Here is a 19,664-nt window from a genome sequence, read left to right as displayed (position 1 = left end):
TAGTGAGCCAATTTGAAATCGTTAGTTTCGTATTGACTGTTGGTGCTAGTGTGCATGCAAAATCCGCTTGACGATATTTTTCAAAGAATTTTCTGCTAAGAGTTGTCTGTTTGTTTGTGGCACGGTATTACCAAGCCGAATGCGGGTTCGATTCCCGGTCCGGTCGAAAACAATATACAATTTCATTCATTGGTATTGGCACCAAAAGTGCTCAATTAATAACTGAGGAAGCGCATTTAGAACACTAAGTTGAGAACACGCAACAAGCTAATATTCACTAAGCAATAACACCCCGTTCACATTACAGCGTATATCAAGTGATATACGTTGTCTTGCAATGAGCACTCATACATCTAGTTTTCACTGGAAATCCTATGTATGAGTGCTCATTGCAAGACAGCCTATATTACGTGATATACACACTAATCGAGTCAGTACGGTTTTACCGAGTTTTTGAACTGCGGAACTGTTCGGTAAAAGTTTAAAAATCTGTGGAAAATTTATTAACGAGAAAATTTGTTCTGAACTTGTACATACTTAGTTCTGTTAAACCCATTTAATGATAGAAAATAAAATTGGTCGATTTCATTGATTCCTTACGGATAACGGTCATTTGAATTTTTACCGACTTTTTCAGTAATTCGAAAACCCAGTAAAAAAATACTGACTCCTGTAAAAAAATCTTAGTGTGTAGGCTGTAATGTGAACGGGGTTTATGCTTGAAATGCGAATAAGAAGAAGAACTTTCACAATGTTGCTGTTTTCAAAACAAAACCCTTATAGCACAACCCTGCACTGGACCATGTACTTATTACGTGAGATTAAAAAAAAATTCTCTTACGTTTTCTTACAAGGGAGGCACGAAATCTCAGAAATAACCTATAACGACTCCGATTTGGCTGATGATGTTGCGTTAAAGGGTGATACGGTCAAAATTTGGTCAAGGGAAAACGCGTGTAAATCGGTGAAATCGTTTATTTAAAAAATCAAATTAAATTTCTTTTTCAAGTTCAATTAGTATAAAATTCAGGAAAAATATTCAGTTAGGCTTCCGCTTTTCCAAATCCGAATTGCCGGGCCTTACGCTTGACCCCTGCCATTAGATTTTGTACAGCCACCTTGTCCACCTTCTTCGCCGCAGAAAGCCAGTTTACCTTGAACTGCTGCTCGCCCTTAGCAGTTTTTTTGGTCTTCTTTAGGTTCCGCTTGACAATAGCCCAGTATTTCTCAATTGGGCGGAGCTCTGGCGTGTTGGGAGGGTTCTTGTCCTTGGGAACCACCTGCACGTTGTTGGCGGCGTACCACTCCATGGCCTTTTTACCGTAATGGCAAGATGCCAAATCCGGCCAAAACAGTACGGAACAACCGTGTTTCTTCAGGAAAGGCAGCAGACGTTTATTCAAACACTCTTTCACGTAAATTTCTTGGTTGACAGTCCCGGAAGCTATGAAAATGCTGCTTTTCAAGCCACAGGTACAGATGGCTTGCCAAACCAGATATTTCTTTGCGAACTTTGACAGTTTCATGTGCTTGAAAACATCTGCTACCTTTCCCCTTCCTTTTGCCGTATAAAACTCCTGTCCCGGAAGCTGCTTGTAGTCGGCTTTGACGTAGGTTTCGTCGTCTATTACCACGCAGTCAAACTTCGTCAGCATCGTCGTGTACAGCCTCCGGGATCGCGCTTTGGCCGTCGTATTTTGTTTATCATCGCGATTTGGAGTCACTACCTTCTTGTAAGTCGATAGTCCGGCTCGTTTTTTGGCTCGATGCACGGTTGTAGACGATACACCCAGCTTAATTGCGGCATCTCGGAGAGAGAGGTTAGGGTTTCGCTTGAAACTACCGGCAACTCTCTTTGTCGTCTCAGCGGCTTCCGGTTTTCGATTTCCCCCCGATCCAGACTTCCTGGCTGTCGACAAACGTTCCCCAAACACTTTAATTACATTTGTAACGGTTGATTTGGCAACTTTTAGCGATTTTGCCGAGGGGGGCGAAAGTCCCAGATTTATTCGAATTTAGCAAGAAAATCTCTTCAGTTTAATGATTTCATTAATATTCAGCCAAATCCATTTTATCCGATATTATCGAGCTTAAATCTCTAAAAAATAAAAATATCGTTTTTATCGATCACATCTCTGACATATCGGGTCACATCTCTAATTTTCATGTGACAGATTACGGTGACAGCTGTTTTGACAGAAGAGATTTCTCGCGTCACTTTTCATTAAGTTCTATCTACATTGATCGAATCTCTTCATTGACTTTCTCTTTCGTTAATAGCTCAGTAGCAACAACATTATCTGTTATGTTTGACATTCTGGGTACTAGCTAGTACCTTATTTTATCCAACTATGTGACAAAAATAGCGCAAAATTTGTTTGCGCAGCCATGGTGATTCAAAGAGAGAGTCGATGATAAAATCGATCAATGTAGATAGGACCTAATGAAAGGTGACGTGACATTTTTGCCTCAAATTAGCAAAACATTGTATTGCAACATTCGTTTGTTGTCAGAATTGTTCCACAGATTTATCGGTAAAACCGAACCAGTGGTCATAATCCGTGTGGACTAATTCAAGGGATACATCGATCTGTTCAAGGGACGAGTTTCGCCGGAAGATGTGGAAACATGTACGGAGCGATTTGCCAAGGAAAAAGGCAGTGAATTCGATCCTCCGGCATTTGGTTGATATGAAGTTCTTTAACGAGCAGTTGGCCTGGCGCTTCGAGGAGAAGCTCAAGAGCAAGGCCGTTGCGTATGATGTGTTCAAACAGTGTGTCATGTAAGTAGATTTTGCTTGTGGATTATGGATTTAGATTGTAATTATCTAATATATATTGCAGTGAGCCATCTCGGACGAATGCGGCTGGAACGGGAAGTGAAAGAAATTCTGTTGAGTAACATCAAGCGGAAGCTTACCTAGCAAGTGGTTAAGATCCGAGCAAATATTGGATTTGCTTGCTACGGTTACGAGGGTATCGATGCAGTCAAGACTGCGCTGCGGGCTGGCCTAGATCTCTCGACGGAGGAACCTTTGGATCAAGATTGATTTGATTGCTCCACCTTTGTATGGTAAATTTATCACTCAACAGTATTAAATAATGCAGTAGTTATCAGAAATATCGTTTTAGCCATGACAACCTCAACGCCGGAGAAAGCCAACGGGCTGAAAGGCCTGAAACTGGTAATTGAAAAGGTCATGGAAACGATCGAGAATCTCGGCAATGTGTTTAAGGTACTGATGGCACCGAAAGTGATCACCGCTAAGGACGACCATTATTGCCGTCACACTGATTACACCCCCACTGGCAGTGAAGGTCCCTCTGCCGGAGCAACTGTACACGCTCGATGCACAGGTGTCTAAAAACCTCAACTTTTACTCGATGATCTACTTCAACGCGGAATTGGCTGGCCAGCGGCGGGAGATGGAAAATGTGTTCCTGTGTAAGTTCGACGGGGTGTACTTCAACATGAATGTCGATCTCCTGCGATACGACAGCTCCGTGTTGGCGACGAAGTTGGAACCGCTGCAGCCCTATCGGATCTATGCCAAGTTTACCGATCGAGTCCTGATGGGGGATACTGCCGGTATGGGCCATGGCCATGTGAAGGAAGAATCTTCGTGGAAGGAGGCGGACGATTACGGGATGTACAGATGTACGATAATGGGAACAAAAGATAAAATAAAGAATCGGTGTAGATATCTGGCCTTTATAACTTTGAATTTGTAAGAAACCATAATTTATTTAAAAAAGAGTATTTTAATGCAAAAAACTGTAAGGGAAGGTCCATTAGTTACGTAACGCAAATTTGGCCCATTTTCAACCCCCCTCCCCCTTTGTCACGTTTTTTTGTATGGGCCTTAAATTTTATCTGTATACTCGTCACAGTTTCCAAACCCACTCCCTCCCCACTCAAAAGCCTTATGATGCATAAATTTTGTGTGAATAGTGTTTGATTTTATTACTGAAAAATAACGTTTGTAATTATGTAATTCTGTGCGCTGGTCCTTGAAATCTGTAAATTCTGTCCGAGGAACACCGTTCCGTTTCCGACATCAGCATCCAAAGGAATGTAGATTTTTTCACACGCACAATGCTTCCGTTGCGATTTCGAATTTGAAACGTATTTCGTGAGTTGAAAGCTGATGAATCTTTTATGTTAAGTTCAGCGCCAACGTTTCCAAATAAGTCGGTTGCATTATGGATCTCTTTGTCACTTTCAAAAGATTCCTCCGGTACAGAAATATACGCAAATTCTCCGCAAGCGGGGTCATTTTTTGCTTTAGGTTTTCTGATGAATACGCATTCTTCGAACGACATGTTTTTCGGTTCCAATCCTAACTTTTCCAGCTGGTAGCGTACTTCGAGCTTAGCTTTTGAAATTGTGGATACAATATCCGAATCTGACGGCAGCTGTGATTGTGGCGTATAGGTATCGGATAACTTTTGGCGAGGAAAGCAAAACTCATCTTTTCTGCTATGTATAAAGAGAGATTTCGCTTCGATCCTATTCAATCGCGCTTCAAAGGATTGCATGGTAAAATTTACAACCGTAGATTCTGTTGTAGTGAAGGATCGTGCTAATCTAAAGAAGCTTTCACATGTCTGGCTTTGCAAAAGAGTTATATTAAATTCGTACCCCTTTTCGCGACAAAGTCTGAGAAAGTTGACCAAAGCGTGAGCGTTTATTTCCAGGCTCCAGTAGCAGTTAGTTGTAATGCAGTTTTTGATTGTTTTATATTTTAAAACGCACCAACTACGCCAAGCTCTTACGAAGAAAAGGGCATACCTGTAAAAAAATATTAAACAGTGCATCATAATCAAGCCTTTATGCGTTTATTTCAATGTTTATGAAGCTATAATGAATCATACTAACCAAATTCTATAAACTCTTTCTGAAGCGTTCAGGTTCGGATCCATAAATGAAGTCATGATTTTGGACATCAATTGGAGGTATATTGCAGTGCCTTCAGCTTCCGGAAAATTACTGTTTAACGCATCAATAACTCGACGTTCCGTCATTTTTTCAACCGGGCGGAAACGCATTTTATCCTGCATGCTAAGATCAGACGGAAAAAGTCCATGTTGATCTCTAGGCAAAAGTATCAGCTGCTGAAGGTGAACACTCGATATAGTATGGTTTCCTGTAAAGTGTTTAGCGTAAAATTGATGTGATATTATCAGTAAGTTTTATTTTTTTTAAATACCTATTATTATATGACGGTCTTGTTTCATCAGCCGTACCCGAAACTTATTAACAAGATGGGTTGTGTCCTGGATACAAATGTTGTCCGTAGAACAGTCAGCAAAAAACCATTCACCGATTCGATTTTCGTCTTTGATTGGAATTCTCATGCGATTCATCATGGCCTGAACCAATCGTGGATCACCATCAGATGCTCTGCATATCATTAGTATTCCAAGCTTTTTACACTCCTCTTCAGTGTGTTTCCATCTTCTGAGAACATCTTTTGTGGTGAATCTATTGTCCGAACAAGTGAACATCAGGCAGAATGCCTCAGAACCTGATTTTAACGGTTGAGCCATGGTAACATAAAGGTTCCGACCAACTGGATACCGCTGAAGGAATTCTTTAACCTGTGCTGGGGAGGAAGCAACAAAAAAATTCCTGATGGGCATTCCGTTGGTATCGACAGGTGGAACTAGACCATATATTTCATCTTTGATAGAGTTATAGCTAACCCCACCAGAGATACGGGTTGCATCTTCACTCAATACGAATACCCTTGGCAAATCGTTGAGCTCAAGATATCGAGAGAATTCCGGCAGTCTCAGACAATCTGGTTTTACATTTCTGCTCATTTTTTTCAAATGTTGCTGACATGTTCTAATATCCGGCGACACGGAATTTGCGTGTTCAAATTCGTAAGCCGATTTGCCACACTGTACATATTTGTATGTGAAATAATCAAGCTCCTTATCAGTATAACGTCTACCTCTTGGATGTATACCAGCCAATCGCGCTTCGCAAGCGGTTAGCAGGTTCAGTATGCTTCCCGTATGAGCCTGTTTATCCTCGATACTGCGACTGGCCAAATCGCAGTATCTATCTAGTTTGAAGGGTCATCTTCATCGGATTTTCGATCCTGTTGGTCCTCTTCAAACGATAGTTCTCCACCGGAACTGCGTTCCGCATCTTCATCGGACTCTACTTCCTCACCAGCATCATCGTCGGCTTTCTGATTCTGCTCTACCATTTGGTCCTCAGCGCTTTTTACTTCATTGTCGGCCTCTAGATTCTCATTGCTCACTAGCTCCTCATCGGATTCCAGTTCTTCACCAGCACTGCTTACCGGATCGGATTCTATCTGCTTATCAGCGTCTAGCTCTGCATTGGCATCTACTTCCTCATTGGATACATCTATCTCATCGTTTTCCAGCTCCTCACCGTCGTTTAGCTTCACATCGGTATTTAGATCATCCGGCTCTGGTTTCTCACCGCATTTGCTGACCTCCAGGTACTCGCAAGGGTACTCGTCAATGTTCTCGATCGTGAGCTCAGCTGTTGCAAAACTGTTTTTAATAGTCCGGCTACAGCTTGGTGTGACTACATCCTGGTCAAATTGGTGAGGCGTAACATTTGCGCTGGTGTCTAGACGAAGTCGTTTATTTGGTTTGCGCTCCGAGTTGTTCCCAGGTTTTGTACTCGTAATGTGATCTGCAGTTGAATGTTTGGCCTTAACGTGAGCTGAAAAGTTGGATATTTTCCAAGTTCCTGATTTTTCAGGCCGTATCGTGACGATGTTACCACAAAATGGACATTGGATACATGCTTTGATACCACAGTTATCCTGCTGAATGTTTAGCGATAACTTAGCCAGTTTTGTAAACAAATCAATACTTGTGTCGTCTCTGTAATAGAATGGGGTCGTAAAATAACAGGAAAGCTAAGATTTCAATAACTATAAAACCTTTTTTTGTAGTAGTCCAAAATCTTATTGTGGACAGATCGTGAGGCATCTTGTGCTGCAGTCACGTTCAGAGTTTGTTGTCCGGACAACCTTTTACAAAACCGCTTTATTCCATGTTGTTTGATACAATCTGCCACAAGTTTCATTGCACTTCTTTCACCGGTCACGAAACGAAATTCACGAATATCTCCGGGTATATTACCGAACATTTCCTTCACCTCCTCAACAGATTTTCCCAGTATCTCCGGCATCCGGCGAACATCAGCTTCAATGGCATCTATGGTTCGGTCATCAATGGATGCCAACCCTCCATGGAGATATTTTGTTCCTTCCAGCGCCGCCCGAACACTTATTGGAATTGGCCCCGTAGTTTTGGAAACCTCTTTCCAAAAATTGCTAAAATTGATTTCCATTTTTGAATTTGAATCACAAGCGAGATGACAAGCAGTTTCCGGTTTTCCCCGTTGACAGGTAACACTGCGATACACACTAAACATAACATCAGCAGTAACGAGCAGAATTATCTGATATATCCAATATTATCGATTAATAGTGGATGAAATCGGATGACATCTGAAGACACGTGTTATTAATCATTACGGATCGAATTTATCCGGTGTTTATCGTAATTATTCAGCAAATTTATTTGAAATCTGTTAAATTAAATGCAGAATGGATTACTTTCGTCCCCCTCGGATTTTGCCAACTTTGCGTGCGAGTAGCTCGGATTTTCGCGATGCGCGAGCAAAATTTTGATACGCTGCTCTTCTTGCTTGGACGGCATTTTGACAACTGAAGAGTGAATTCCAAAATCAAAATAGGAGCAACATTCTACACACACACACCTTCAAAATGAGGGGTGTTCAGGTTTTTTAAATGCAAAATTGAAAGAAATACGTCAAGTTGATATTGACCAAATTTTGACCGTATCACCCTTTATTAGCACAACGGCGCTCTGACATGCAGAGTAAGCTCGACGACCTTGTGGAACGCTCCTCTGAAGCAGGTCTAACCATCAACGTCAACAAGACCAAATCGTTGGATGTCAACACGGAAAACCGTTCCAATTTCACGGTAGCTGGGCAGGCAGTGGAGAAAGTCGAAAGCTTCCAATATCTTGGCAGCCAGATAGCGTCGAACGGCGGCACCAAGAGTGACATAGGTGCACGGATTAAGAAGGCGAGGACTGATTTTGCCAGTTTGCGAAATGTATGGAGAGCGAATCAGATCATTCGACGCATCCGAATTTTTAACTCGAACGTGAAGTCTGTGCTGTTATACGCCAGCGAGACGGGGTGTGTATCAGCGGAGAACACTCAGAAGCTGCAGGTGTTTATGAACCGATGCCTGCGGTACATAATTCGTGCCTGGTGGCCCCACAATTGGATCTCAAATTCCGAGCTTCATCGTTTGAGCCATCAGAAGCCGATAGAGACAGACATTCGTGAACGGAAGTGGAGGTGGGTCGGCCACACACTACGACGGAGCGGAAACGAAATCTGCAAGCAAGCACTGGACTGGAATCCAGCAGGACATCGCAGCAGAGGCAGACCCAGAGGCTCGTGGCGGCGGAGCCTAAAAAGTGAAATTAAGAACGTTGACCGAAATTTGACTTGGGCACAGGTCAAGGCCAAAGCTAGTAATCGCCGAGGATGGAAATCTTTCACAAAAGCCCTTTGCACCCCTGGAGGTGCACAGGATAGTTAAACAAACTTTCTCTTTTAATAGTCACAGCTTTATAAACAGATTTTGCGCTATTTCTGCCTCATAGTTTGATAAAAGGGGTTCTCATATAGCATCCAGAATGGCGCACGAATCAAGGAATGTGTTTGCTGCTGAATTATTAACGAAAGAGAAAGTCGATGAAGAGAATCTATGAAAGTCACTTACACCCCTTTCCTTCTATCCCCCTCAAAAGTGATTTATTTTGAATTTGGAACAAATAAAGAGTTAAAAAAAGAAGATCTTACTGAAATTTGTATGTTTAGAAATTACGTGTGCAGAAAGCTGGAAAAACTCGCTGTACACGGCCAACGAGATCAACCTAAATTTGATTTTCCTTTACTTATAAATCGCAAGAAGTGCAGGAATTCATCAATGAGTAAATTTGCTTCATGTTTTTCCAGCTTTTTCACGATATTTCAAGGAAAAAAATCCAGATTATGATAACAGTAACGATTGGATTTTATCGGTCTATTAGTACTTCTACTAGACTGAATAAAATTTTCGTTAATTTTCCTCATTTTCCAGCAGTTTATTGAGGGTTTAAAACACGGAGATAATTTATTCATCGCTGAGTTCCTGCACTTTTTGCGATTAACATGGCTGGTAGTGGGTATGTGATGTAAAAGTAGTGACTACAATAACGAAAATAGTGACTTCCAAACAATAATAAAGTGAGTATGAAATGAATAAGCAAGAGCACGGTGCACGGTGTCTACCTAAGTTGATATTAGATGCAATTGGTGAGTAAATCGCAAAATTGAGGCACAGAAAAAAATGTTTAAATTCAAGGATTTAGCCAAATTTTGGCAATTTAGGACTGTACATTTTAAACATCTAGGGTATATATGAAGCGAAGCGTTTAGCAACGTGAATTACTGCAGACTAGAATTAAATTTAGATCTCAGATAGCCATGAGTATTCTAATAAACACATCGTGCTCTTCTTTGGAGTGCGCAGTCTAAGAAAAAATCTCATTACTATGGAACGAGGAAAATTATCCCACACGGAAAGATAACGGATATAAAACAAAATTTGAATGCGTGTAGCACTTAAAATCTCGATCGTGAAAAATGAGAGATCTAGGGATGCATTTTAGAGTTTTAGACCATACTTTTTATTGCTGGGACTTAAACATTAGCGATCTCTTAGACAAACAAATTAAGAAAATTGTGCAGCCTGCAGTTCACAATCCTTGAACATTTTAAATTCTCTTGAAACATAGAAAACAGCTTATGATCATAGATACAATGTTTTTTTTTCTCAAACAAGGACCCGATAATTTGTTTCTGTAGTACCGGATTGTTAGTACGGAAAAAATACAATACAATTTAATGGTTTGGTTTTGGTATTGGTTTTTCGACAAATACTAAAGATACCAAGTGTCAATGATTTTTCAAATTTCTGGCCTATGAAAAAATTTCGAGGGTTTGAAAATTTTCCTAGACCATTTTTTGAGATTTTAGGCTAGGAAAAAAATTGAGTACTTTTGACAATTTGTAACAGGTCTATGACAATTTCGAGATCAAAAAAAAAAAAAGTAGAAGGGTCTGTGCCTAGGGGCACGAACGGAAGCTTGACGTAGGACCGCTAGTGGACGGAATAAATGTGAAGAGCATTTAGTTCTTTTAATTGATGAATTATCTATTATCTCAACTCTTTCCGTTTTTGAATTGTAAGTGTACCAAATTTGTAGTAATTTTTTTTTCAAAGAGAAAGTTGATTATGAGAATCAATCAAAATCACTTGCACCCCTGCTTCCAAGTTTGGTTACAAGATTACAACTCTGGAGAGCATTTTGTGTGGTCGTTGGGGGCTTGTGGTTCTGAATATGGACAAACAAGCACAGATAAATTCTATTCCAACTCTTTACTGATGACAGCCTCACGGACCTCATTTTCCAGGAACACCTTCAGCACACCTCGTAGATCAGACTGGAGATACGTTTGAAACCACCACGGCGAGCCAGACGACCGATGGTGGTTATCTCGAAGAACTTTGCGATGACGCTTGGCGCCTCCTTTACCAGACCTTTTCCGCCTTTGCCACGACCAGTCAATTGTTGCTTGTTAGGTGTGAAGGAGTGGACTAGCCACCACCTTCCTACTACTGCTATTGCTGTTCACCACGCCGTCTGAAGCGAAAATGAGCTAATTCCATACAGCAGCGCTCTTTTATATCTTTTCAGGTTAAAGCAGAATGATGTGCAACCAAGTGGTATAAAAGCTACAAAGACTCCTCCCATTATGAGTAGTTTGCTATCAAGTAACGACACTGGCTATTTTCCTTTTGCGTACACAGCGAATGAGAACGACCCAAATTTGAGTTTAGTTTACTCATAATCGCCAAAAGTGCAGGAACTCAGCGATGAGTAAATTTGTCTTATGGTTTCCTGTGGAAAACCTAAAAAAATCTGCCAGAAAATGAGGAAATTGACGAAAATTTTGTTCAGTCTTGGATTAGTATAAATAGACTGAGTTAATCCAATCTTTACTTTCCTTAAATTCGGGAATTTTTCCCTGGAAAATCCTGGGAAAACATGAGGCAAATTTACTCATCGCTGAGTTCCTGCACTTTATTTCTTATTTCTGAGATAACTAAACTCCTATATACTAAAGGTCCTATCTACATTGATTGATTCTCTTCATCGACACTTTCTTTCGTAAATAACTCGGCTTCACAAATGTTTCCTGCCGTCTTCGTCGAATTAGATGCTAGATTGTTGCTTATTCCATCGAAAATATCCGGCCATGGCGATTCAAAGTTGATCAAGGTTGATCAAAATAATTTGTACCCCTGCTTTCAGTTTGCATGAGCATTTTGTGTGATCGTTGGTTCTGAATATGGACAAACAGGCAGATGAATTCTATTCCTACTCTTTACTGCAATAAGCTTGGTGGCCCTGAAAAGAGCCGTTTTGTTGCCAAAGTTGGTGATGATTTAACTTCCGAAACCAAACAGAGTGCGTCTCTGTCACTTCAAAGCGTAGATGACATCCATGGCCGCTTACGCTTGGCGTGTAGATAGGAGATACGTCAGACACCGCCACGGCGAGCCAGACAACGGTAATAGGTGGATTTGTTGGTTAACTCTACGTTTTTGGGCAATGCTGGACATTTACCAGTTTTTCTTGTTGAAAATCAACATTCGTAAGCTTTGTTATCGATGCGTAGCCATATTTCTGATCGATTGGTGATAAAATTATTGAAATTAGACCAGGGGCAGCTGAGTTCAAAATCTTTCTTAATTTGTTACATGTTCCATTTCGGTTTTCACAAAGTGTACCCCCATATAGAAATCAAAGACGTAGTCCTACGTCAAAATTAAAATATTAGTGATTCCTTCAACATTAATTGAACAGTTCTAGATAGAGCTGGAACTAGGGCGTAACAGTCTTTGTAAACAATGACTTTTCTCGTTGATTTCTAGGCATTCAAGGCACGCCTACACAAACCAACATATCCATCGAATAGGGGTAGTCTTCCCCTACTCGATGGTGATGTCAATTTGCCAGGGAGAGCCATGACTTTCGAGAAATCTTCAAGAGAAGTCATTGTTAACAAAAGTTGTTACGCCCTAATTCCAGCTCTATCTAGAACTGTTCAATTCATGTTGACGGAATCACTAATATTTAAATTTTTCTGATCTCGAAATTGTCATAGACCTGTCACAAATTGTCAAAGGTACTCAATGTTCTGGCTATTTAACTTCGAGATCTTGATTTTTTTCCTAGGCTAGCCTCATTGTCAGTCAGATTTACACACTGATTTTTAATTAATCTTTCTAGCACAAATTTGATACCAATCAAGCTGTGATTTGATGTGAGTTTTTAAAGTCAAATTCTTTACTCTCATCGTAAAAAAGTGACTTTAGTGACTAAATATTAAGGAATAGTGACTTTAGTAACTTTTTGATGAAATAAGTGACTTTTTAGTGACTGACTTGAAATTAGTGACCAAGTCACTAAAAAGTGGCCTGCTACCAGCCCTGGATTAAGAAAAAACTGAACTAAAATTTGGGTTGATCTCATCGGCCGTGTACAAATTTAAAGGGACAAAATCCAACTGGTCTTATTGGGATACATTGTAAAGTATGAAAACTCTTGGCATCGACACAATATAAATTCGTACGATTTCTTCTTCAGATGATAACGTACAAACTTAACATTAACTCTTCCCCTGACTTAAAAAAAGGAGTTTACGCCATGTAGGTATCAACCATATTGATCGGATAAGCCATCTCGGAAAAAGCTTGCCTAGATGAAACGCGTCCACAGACGCACATACAGACATCAGCAAATTTCATCTTTGATTCTACGATGTCGTAATCAAACTGTCGAGCCAGATCGAGCAGAGATCTATCGATTGGGAATGTTTTATACAGGTGAGATAGCTTGTGTGGATGGCTACACTAGTTTACAGCATTTTTGAACTCGGTAAGGTGATGATCATTTCCAATGCAAAATCTTACGCTGAATTCAATGCCGTGGTCAGAAAAAATTAAAGTAGAGCCACTTTTGAGATATACAAAAATTTTGATTTTTTTAATTTTGGACAAAAGTACGATTACTAAAATGTCAATATCTTTAGAACTAGTGCACCAATTTTAAATCTTTTTTTATGAAAATGAAGCTAAATAAATTTGCTATCGTTCACTTGAATATTATGTCTTGATTAAAAATTTAATTTTGAAGTTATTTAAAAATTTACAGCATTTTTTTTAATTTTTCCTGCGAATTTTCCATAAAAATCTTGTTTTAATCAACATTTTTAATGGGATAAAAAGATTCAAAAAATCATTCCATAATTTATTCTTAAAGTCCATTCAAAACCGGAGAAAATGAGCCTTTAATGGATGAAATCGGTTGGAAATTGTCGAAGTTATGAGCATTTCTGTAAAACACTTAAAAATGTTGCTGAAATACAACAGCTTTAGAGTTCCTTTTCTAGGTGTCGTTGTAAGCATCCAAATCGCATGTAAAGTTTTCATGGGAGATTCTTTTCTCTACATATCAATTTGATTAAGGCATATCAGGATTTAAAACCGAGTTGATACAAAAGAAATTTATTTAGGTTTTATTAAAAATGATTGAGAATCGAATGACTTTGTCTTCGATGTTTTGAACTTGTTTCTCGAATCAGAAACCAACAATAGTCACCCATCATTGCTTCATCCCAAAACCCTTGGTAACGACGTTCCATCATCTTCATTTGTTGGTGAAAACGTTCGCCGTGCTCATCACTCTCGTCACCAAGATTTTCCGGGAAAAAATCCATGTGAGAATGTAGGAAATGTATCTTCAAAGACATATTCACACCTGTGTTCAGTGAAATGAAAGGATTTGAAATTAATTATATGTAACAAACACAATATTTTTGATTTATACCTATTTTCTCATAATTTTTGAGTAATTCATCGACGGCTTCCTCATAATCTGGGCTTCTGAAATTTCCTAAAAAGGTTGTGACAACACGCTGGAACGATTTCCACGCTTCTTCCTCATCTGGTGTCAAAACTGTATTGAATGCGGAATCATTGAGCAGTTTTTTGATCTGTGGGCCAACAAATACACCTTCCTTTATATTTGCGTCAGATAAATTTGGAAATACTGATTTCAAGTACTGGAATGCCGGCCCTTCTTTTTGCAACGCTTTGACGAAATTTTTGAATAGCCCAAGTTTTATATGTAGTGATGGAAGTATTATGCGTTCTTTTACCACAAGAGGATCATTTTTAACGTTGTCTTTACAAATTGTGAAATTATCCCGTTTTGGCCAATCTTTTCGGACGTAGTGTTTCTTACGAGCTCGACTGTCCCATTTACACAAAAAACACATATATTTTGTGTATCCCTGTTGCAATCCAGTCAACATGGCAACCACTTTAAGATCGGAACAAATTTTCCAATTGTGTTGATTGTAATTTATCAAATTGAGTAATAGAGCCATTGATTCATACGTTTCCTTCATATTAACGTCATGAGCTAATGGAATAGAAGGTTTCTCATTCCCTTGATGCAGTAAAACGGCTTTCAAGCTCATCTTGCTGCTATCGATGAATAAACGCCATTCAGCTGGATCATATGGCTCACCAAACTCTTCAAACAAGCCGTTTACGTCATGGCAAAAACATGCCTTGTCCTTTGTAGAATAATATTTGTCAAATTTCTTGTGACGATTCCTGTCACAAGAAATTTTGACCTCCTTGCTCAGCATGTTGTGTTCTTTCAAGCGTGATGCCAGCAATTCGGATTTCTCCTTCGATAAGTCGAGATCTCGCACCAAATCATTAAATTCGGATTGTGTAAACAGTTTTGGGTTTCTTTCCAATTCCACCTCGAAGTCTTCCTTTCTCCTTGAATTCCTCCTCACTTTTTGTAACGGTCGATTCAACAGAGGGCGCTCGTTTCCGCTTTGGATAAACAGGATACGGGACCGAACTTGAATGTGGAACAGGTTTTGTCATAGAAGCCACTTGTGGATACTCAACTGTTTTGTGACGTCCTTGTTGCTTAACTTTTGTCAAGCAGAAATAACAATCCGTTGCATGACAAAACGGTCGACGCCATATGGTGGCATGTCAAAGGACAAATAGCGACTGACAGATAACAAATAAGTGAGTTAGTAAGTAAGACATTAACACTTATCAAAAATAGATGAAGTAAGATAATGTCGATCAGGAAAGAACAAAGCACTACCATGCTGTACATAAATTGTTTATATGAAAGTTATTCAAAAAATCAATTTACCTTGCGCCTGACATCCACCTAGCCAAGCACGTTTTGCACGAACTACATAATACTTTTGGAATCCACGGTTCGTCAAAGTCTCCAGGATCAATTTTAAAATAAAGCCTGTATGCAGTTTGCAACGAAGCAGTGAAATTGACCGATTTTGTAAATATATAGTTGCCACGCGCGTAACAAAACTTTTGAGGATCATTTTTACACTTGAATTCACGTTTTGTCGTATACATCGTTAAGCAATGTTAAAGAAAGAAAGCTGTCAAATTGAGTTGGTTGCGTTAGGTTCTCGCCGAGCGGTCTCACAAACACTAGCGTAAATTATATTGTTGAAAATATCCCATTTAATTTTGCGTGACAGCTGGTAGTGTTAGTGAAATGCACCGTATGCGTACACGTCCGCCGAAAGGCTTACTGGAAGTGGTGCATGAACCTAGGAGCGGGACAACGGCCAATCTTGGAACATTCAATTTCCATGATTTTACAAAAAAAATCATAACTTCGACAATTTCCAACCGATTTCATCCATCAAAGGCTCATTTTCTCCAGTTTTTAATGGACTTTAAGAATAAATTATGGAATGATTTTTTGAATCTTTTTATTCCATTAAAAATGTTGATTAAAACAAGATTTTTATGGAAAATTCGCAGGAAAAAAAATGCTGTAATTTTTTAAATGACTTCAAAATTAAGTTTTTAATTAAGACATAATATTCTGATGAACGATAGCAAATTTATTTAGCTTCACTTTCATAAAAAAAGATTTAAAATTGGTGCACTAGTTCCAAAGATATTGACATTTTAGTAATCGTACTTTTGTCCAAAATTCAAAAAATCAAAATTTTTGTATATCTCAAAAATGGCTCTACTTTAATTTTTTCTGACTACGGCATTGAATTCAGCGTAAGATTTTGCATTAGAAACGTTGGTCAACCACTAAAGTTCACACTTTTTAGGTTGTTTTGTAAACTAGTGCTATCGGTCACAGACGCCAAGACGTATGAAATCCGATTTTAATACCTATGTTACGGTAGTAACAAAGGTAAAACTGAATTGCCACAGCAGAAACAATGTAAACAAACTTAGATATATATCATAACAATGAAGGCTAGTAAGTTAATGTAGTAGCTGGAGCACCTAGATTTAAATGACATGTAATTTAATTCAAATTTGGAACAAATAAAGAGTTAATAAAGCTATTGTTTTGCACAGAGAACGTTAATGCAAATATAGGTAAAGCATGGACGACTGTCATCACAAAACTGATAAAAGCTGTTCCAATCGATCAACTTTTGGCAGACGTCCATACTTTTACTTAGAGGACTTAACATATAGGTACTGATAGCAAATTTTGGATGAGCAAAACATTTAAAAACATTGTAAACAAACGGGGACAGTCTACTGATGTGTTCCTGTTGTAGGTATTTGAAAGCACTGATGATTTTAGCAAACAACTAGGGTGATAAGTGATAGCATCCACGCAGAGGCTTTAAAAATTGCGCATCACCCAGCGAATAACAACTAGGTACCGTCTGTAATATCCAACATAGCTTCTTCTACTCACCCGCAAATTATGATGGCAAAGCACTGCACCAGCGCCGGGTAGAGATTATCCATGGAAATGCTCGGTTGATCATCGTCCCCGCCGCCGTCGCTACTGCCGTTGTTCGTTGACATCGTCGTCGGCGGCAGCATAGTGGTTACATATGGATCACCACTCATGGCAGCAGTAGTAGCATTGGCCACGACCGACAATAGCGTCTTGTTCGCCAAAGTTAGCATACTGGCCTGAGCTACCACTTTTGCCACGCCAGAGGCGTTGGTTTTCATCAGCAAAGCTATTTCTCCTGGATGAGTTTCGTCAGCGGGCACGTTCTTTTTCACTTAGGACACTTTGTTGATTGTTGTGGCTTGGCACAAGTTTAGAAACAATTAGTTTTGACACAATCCATTTTTACTTTCTCACTTTTTTTAATGAGCACTGCACTGGAATTAAGTAACATAATTTAAAACACCATTGAGTTGAAATACTACTAAACAAAGATCATCCACCCTTCAATCGATTATGGAAACAGCTGTTCGTCATTACTCATGCTCGATTTAATTCACGTGCACGTTGCTATCGATCTATAAAATGCGGTTCATGGAAGAGTATACTCGAGACAGTAGAGCGCTTATTGACACTGTTGATTGTTGTACATCGGCCGACCTGTATCAATAACATCACATCACATGGATCATGTAGCACAACCCACGAGGCCTGTCAGTATGTAGCCTAGCACTTCTCTCGAATCGATTACATAAATTTATAATTCAGTTATTCCTACGTCTCGTTGAAGTTATTTTCCTTACTTATACCCACAGACGCCTACCCACTAGGATGGAAGAGGGATTACGCTGTCAATACTATCAAGAGGGGGTTAGTAGCCTACAATGCTGCACAGAGTACCTATCTCTTGAAGGAACATTGTTTTCAGAAGTGTATTTCGAATACCACTCCTTTTTTGCTCATCGCCACATTTTCACTTTTTCAAAAAATTGAACCTCTCGTTTCATTTCGTTCCATGCATCAGAATGGACTTTCTGTTTCTGCACAGCTGTGATGTTCCAATTTCTTATTATAGAACAGGTTTTCCTAATGATGTTTTCGCTTTTTTTACGTCTTGTATGTTAATTAAATAATACATCTTATTTCTTGGCTTCTGTATAAATTTAATAACAAAATCGATCTTCTATGATGTTAAACAGGTTTTTGAATTTTTTGCAGCATCATGTTAACAAAAAAGTTACACTCTAAAATCACACGGGAAAAATTGACGGCAAAAAAATCGCGAGAAAAAATAGTCATTCGCAAAATTTGATCTAAATTTTTGCCAAAACCCGCAATTTAGCCAGCTGCAAAGTTCTCTCTTTCGTCGAAGGGACATAGCAATTGAAATTTCACAACAAACTCGCTCACATTCATTAAGAATACACAATCAACAGTGTCATTTCCACCTCTCGCTTGTTTCATTCGATTCTCCTCTTTCCCTTCAGCTGACCGCCCATGTCGCATTGCCGTGAAAGGATTTAATCTGCGAAAATCGATTGAAACCTTGAACACCGACACTGGTCGCTGCAACAAGCCAGATCGACTGCATCATGGAGCCAGCAAAATAAACTTTTTTTTTTGTTTTGAATCTGCTGCTGCTAGGCACTGCCATAGATGAGTTCCAAGAACAAAAACAAAACCTAGAAGGGTCTCGTTTGCTTTGGTGTTTTTTTTTTGCCAGGTGAAACTTATTTTTTCTGCGGACACTAATTTCTGTTTGTACGGTTAATCAAACTTTTTTTTGGGCAAACCTACTGGTTTACAAAAAGCCCAAGGGCATTCCTACCGAAATATGCAAAATCGAAATTATAACCACGAGAATTTTTCCACTTTTGCACAATTTTTCACCGTACTGAAAAAGGCTGCATACGTCAGACTTGATGAGTAAAAGTTTTCTTTTCTATGTAGGTACTGCGCACACCGACAGGCATACGATTCTCCGAATTGGCTCTTAGATGTTCACTACGTTTGGTTTGCGTGCATAACGAATGAAATCCGACCGAGTACTGACGACTGAATGGAAACTGAGAGGGAACTTCGTTTTTTTTTCAATTCAAGAGAAAACTATATGTATAAACAACCGCTGACGTTTATCGCAATTATTTGCCAGAAGCAGTCATTTTCATTATACCACACATACACGTGAATAAAATGACACTGACGGTGCTGTAATCTAGCGGAATACGACGGTAGAAGGTTGTTCGAAGTGACCGTTGGGCTCACTAATATGTGTAATCATATATTTGGCAAAGCAGGCCATGTGACTGGATCTGCTAATGATTTACATACAGTATGTCAGTATGTCAATTTATTGTCAATATATTGATATGTGTAATGGGCGCTTTGCTTGAACGCCATTTTAATAACTTAAGAGCAAATCGACAGTGAGCATGCATAAGGGCGTAAACGCAATGATTCTCTTTTGCTTGGATTAACGTTTCTCGGTGCGTTTGCTGGTGCTTTTGATAGTCAATACAACCTGTTACAGCACTGCATTGAACAAATTCTAGAGAATTGTTTCGCTTAGCTGTAGCAGTGCAAAGAGAAAACCGATGAAGGGAATCGATCATTGCGTATACGCCCTTATGCATGCTCACTGTCGAAATGTCAAAATCAAAATAGATACATTATTCTGCACGCACACACCCACAAAATAAGGGGTTTTTTAAATGCTCT

General features: G+C 39.3%; 1 protein-coding gene and 1 pseudogene across 3 annotated transcripts in view; one reads left to right on the top strand and one right to left on the bottom strand.

Moving 5' to 3' along the window:
• anchor (integral membrane protein GPR155 homolog anchor) overlaps positions 1 to 19,001 on the bottom strand; it is a 54,322-nt gene extending 35,321 nt beyond the window's left edge. The window contains exons 1-2 of one of the 3 annotated variants that reach the window (XM_065230413.1): positions 18,775 to 19,001; positions 16,962 to 17,383 (exon numbers count right to left, since the gene is read on the bottom strand). In XM_065230413.1, the coding sequence (XP_065086485.1) occupies positions 16,962 to 17,227 (266 nt within the window). In that variant the 5' untranslated portion in view covers positions 17,228 to 17,383; positions 18,775 to 19,001. Of the gene's footprint in view, positions 1 to 16,961; positions 18,186 to 18,774 lie in introns of those variants that run through there. The other 2 variants (XM_065230415.1, XM_065230414.1) reach the window with 2 other exon arrangements.
• Positions 2,444 to 3,364, top strand: LOC135708499 (eukaryotic translation initiation factor 2 subunit 1-like; annotated as a pseudogene).
• Positions 19,002 to 19,664: the final 663 nt, after the last annotated feature.

This window comes from Ochlerotatus camptorhynchus, unplaced genomic scaffold (genome assembly GCF_037179485.1).
Source record: "Ochlerotatus camptorhynchus isolate MF236.1 unplaced genomic scaffold, CSIRO-AGI_Acam_v1.1 ptg000330l, whole genome shotgun sequence".
In the NCBI taxonomy this organism is placed as follows: Eukaryota; Metazoa; Arthropoda; class Insecta; order Diptera; family Culicidae; genus Ochlerotatus; species Ochlerotatus camptorhynchus.
This window is presented reverse-complemented; position numbering and strand designations above follow the sequence as displayed.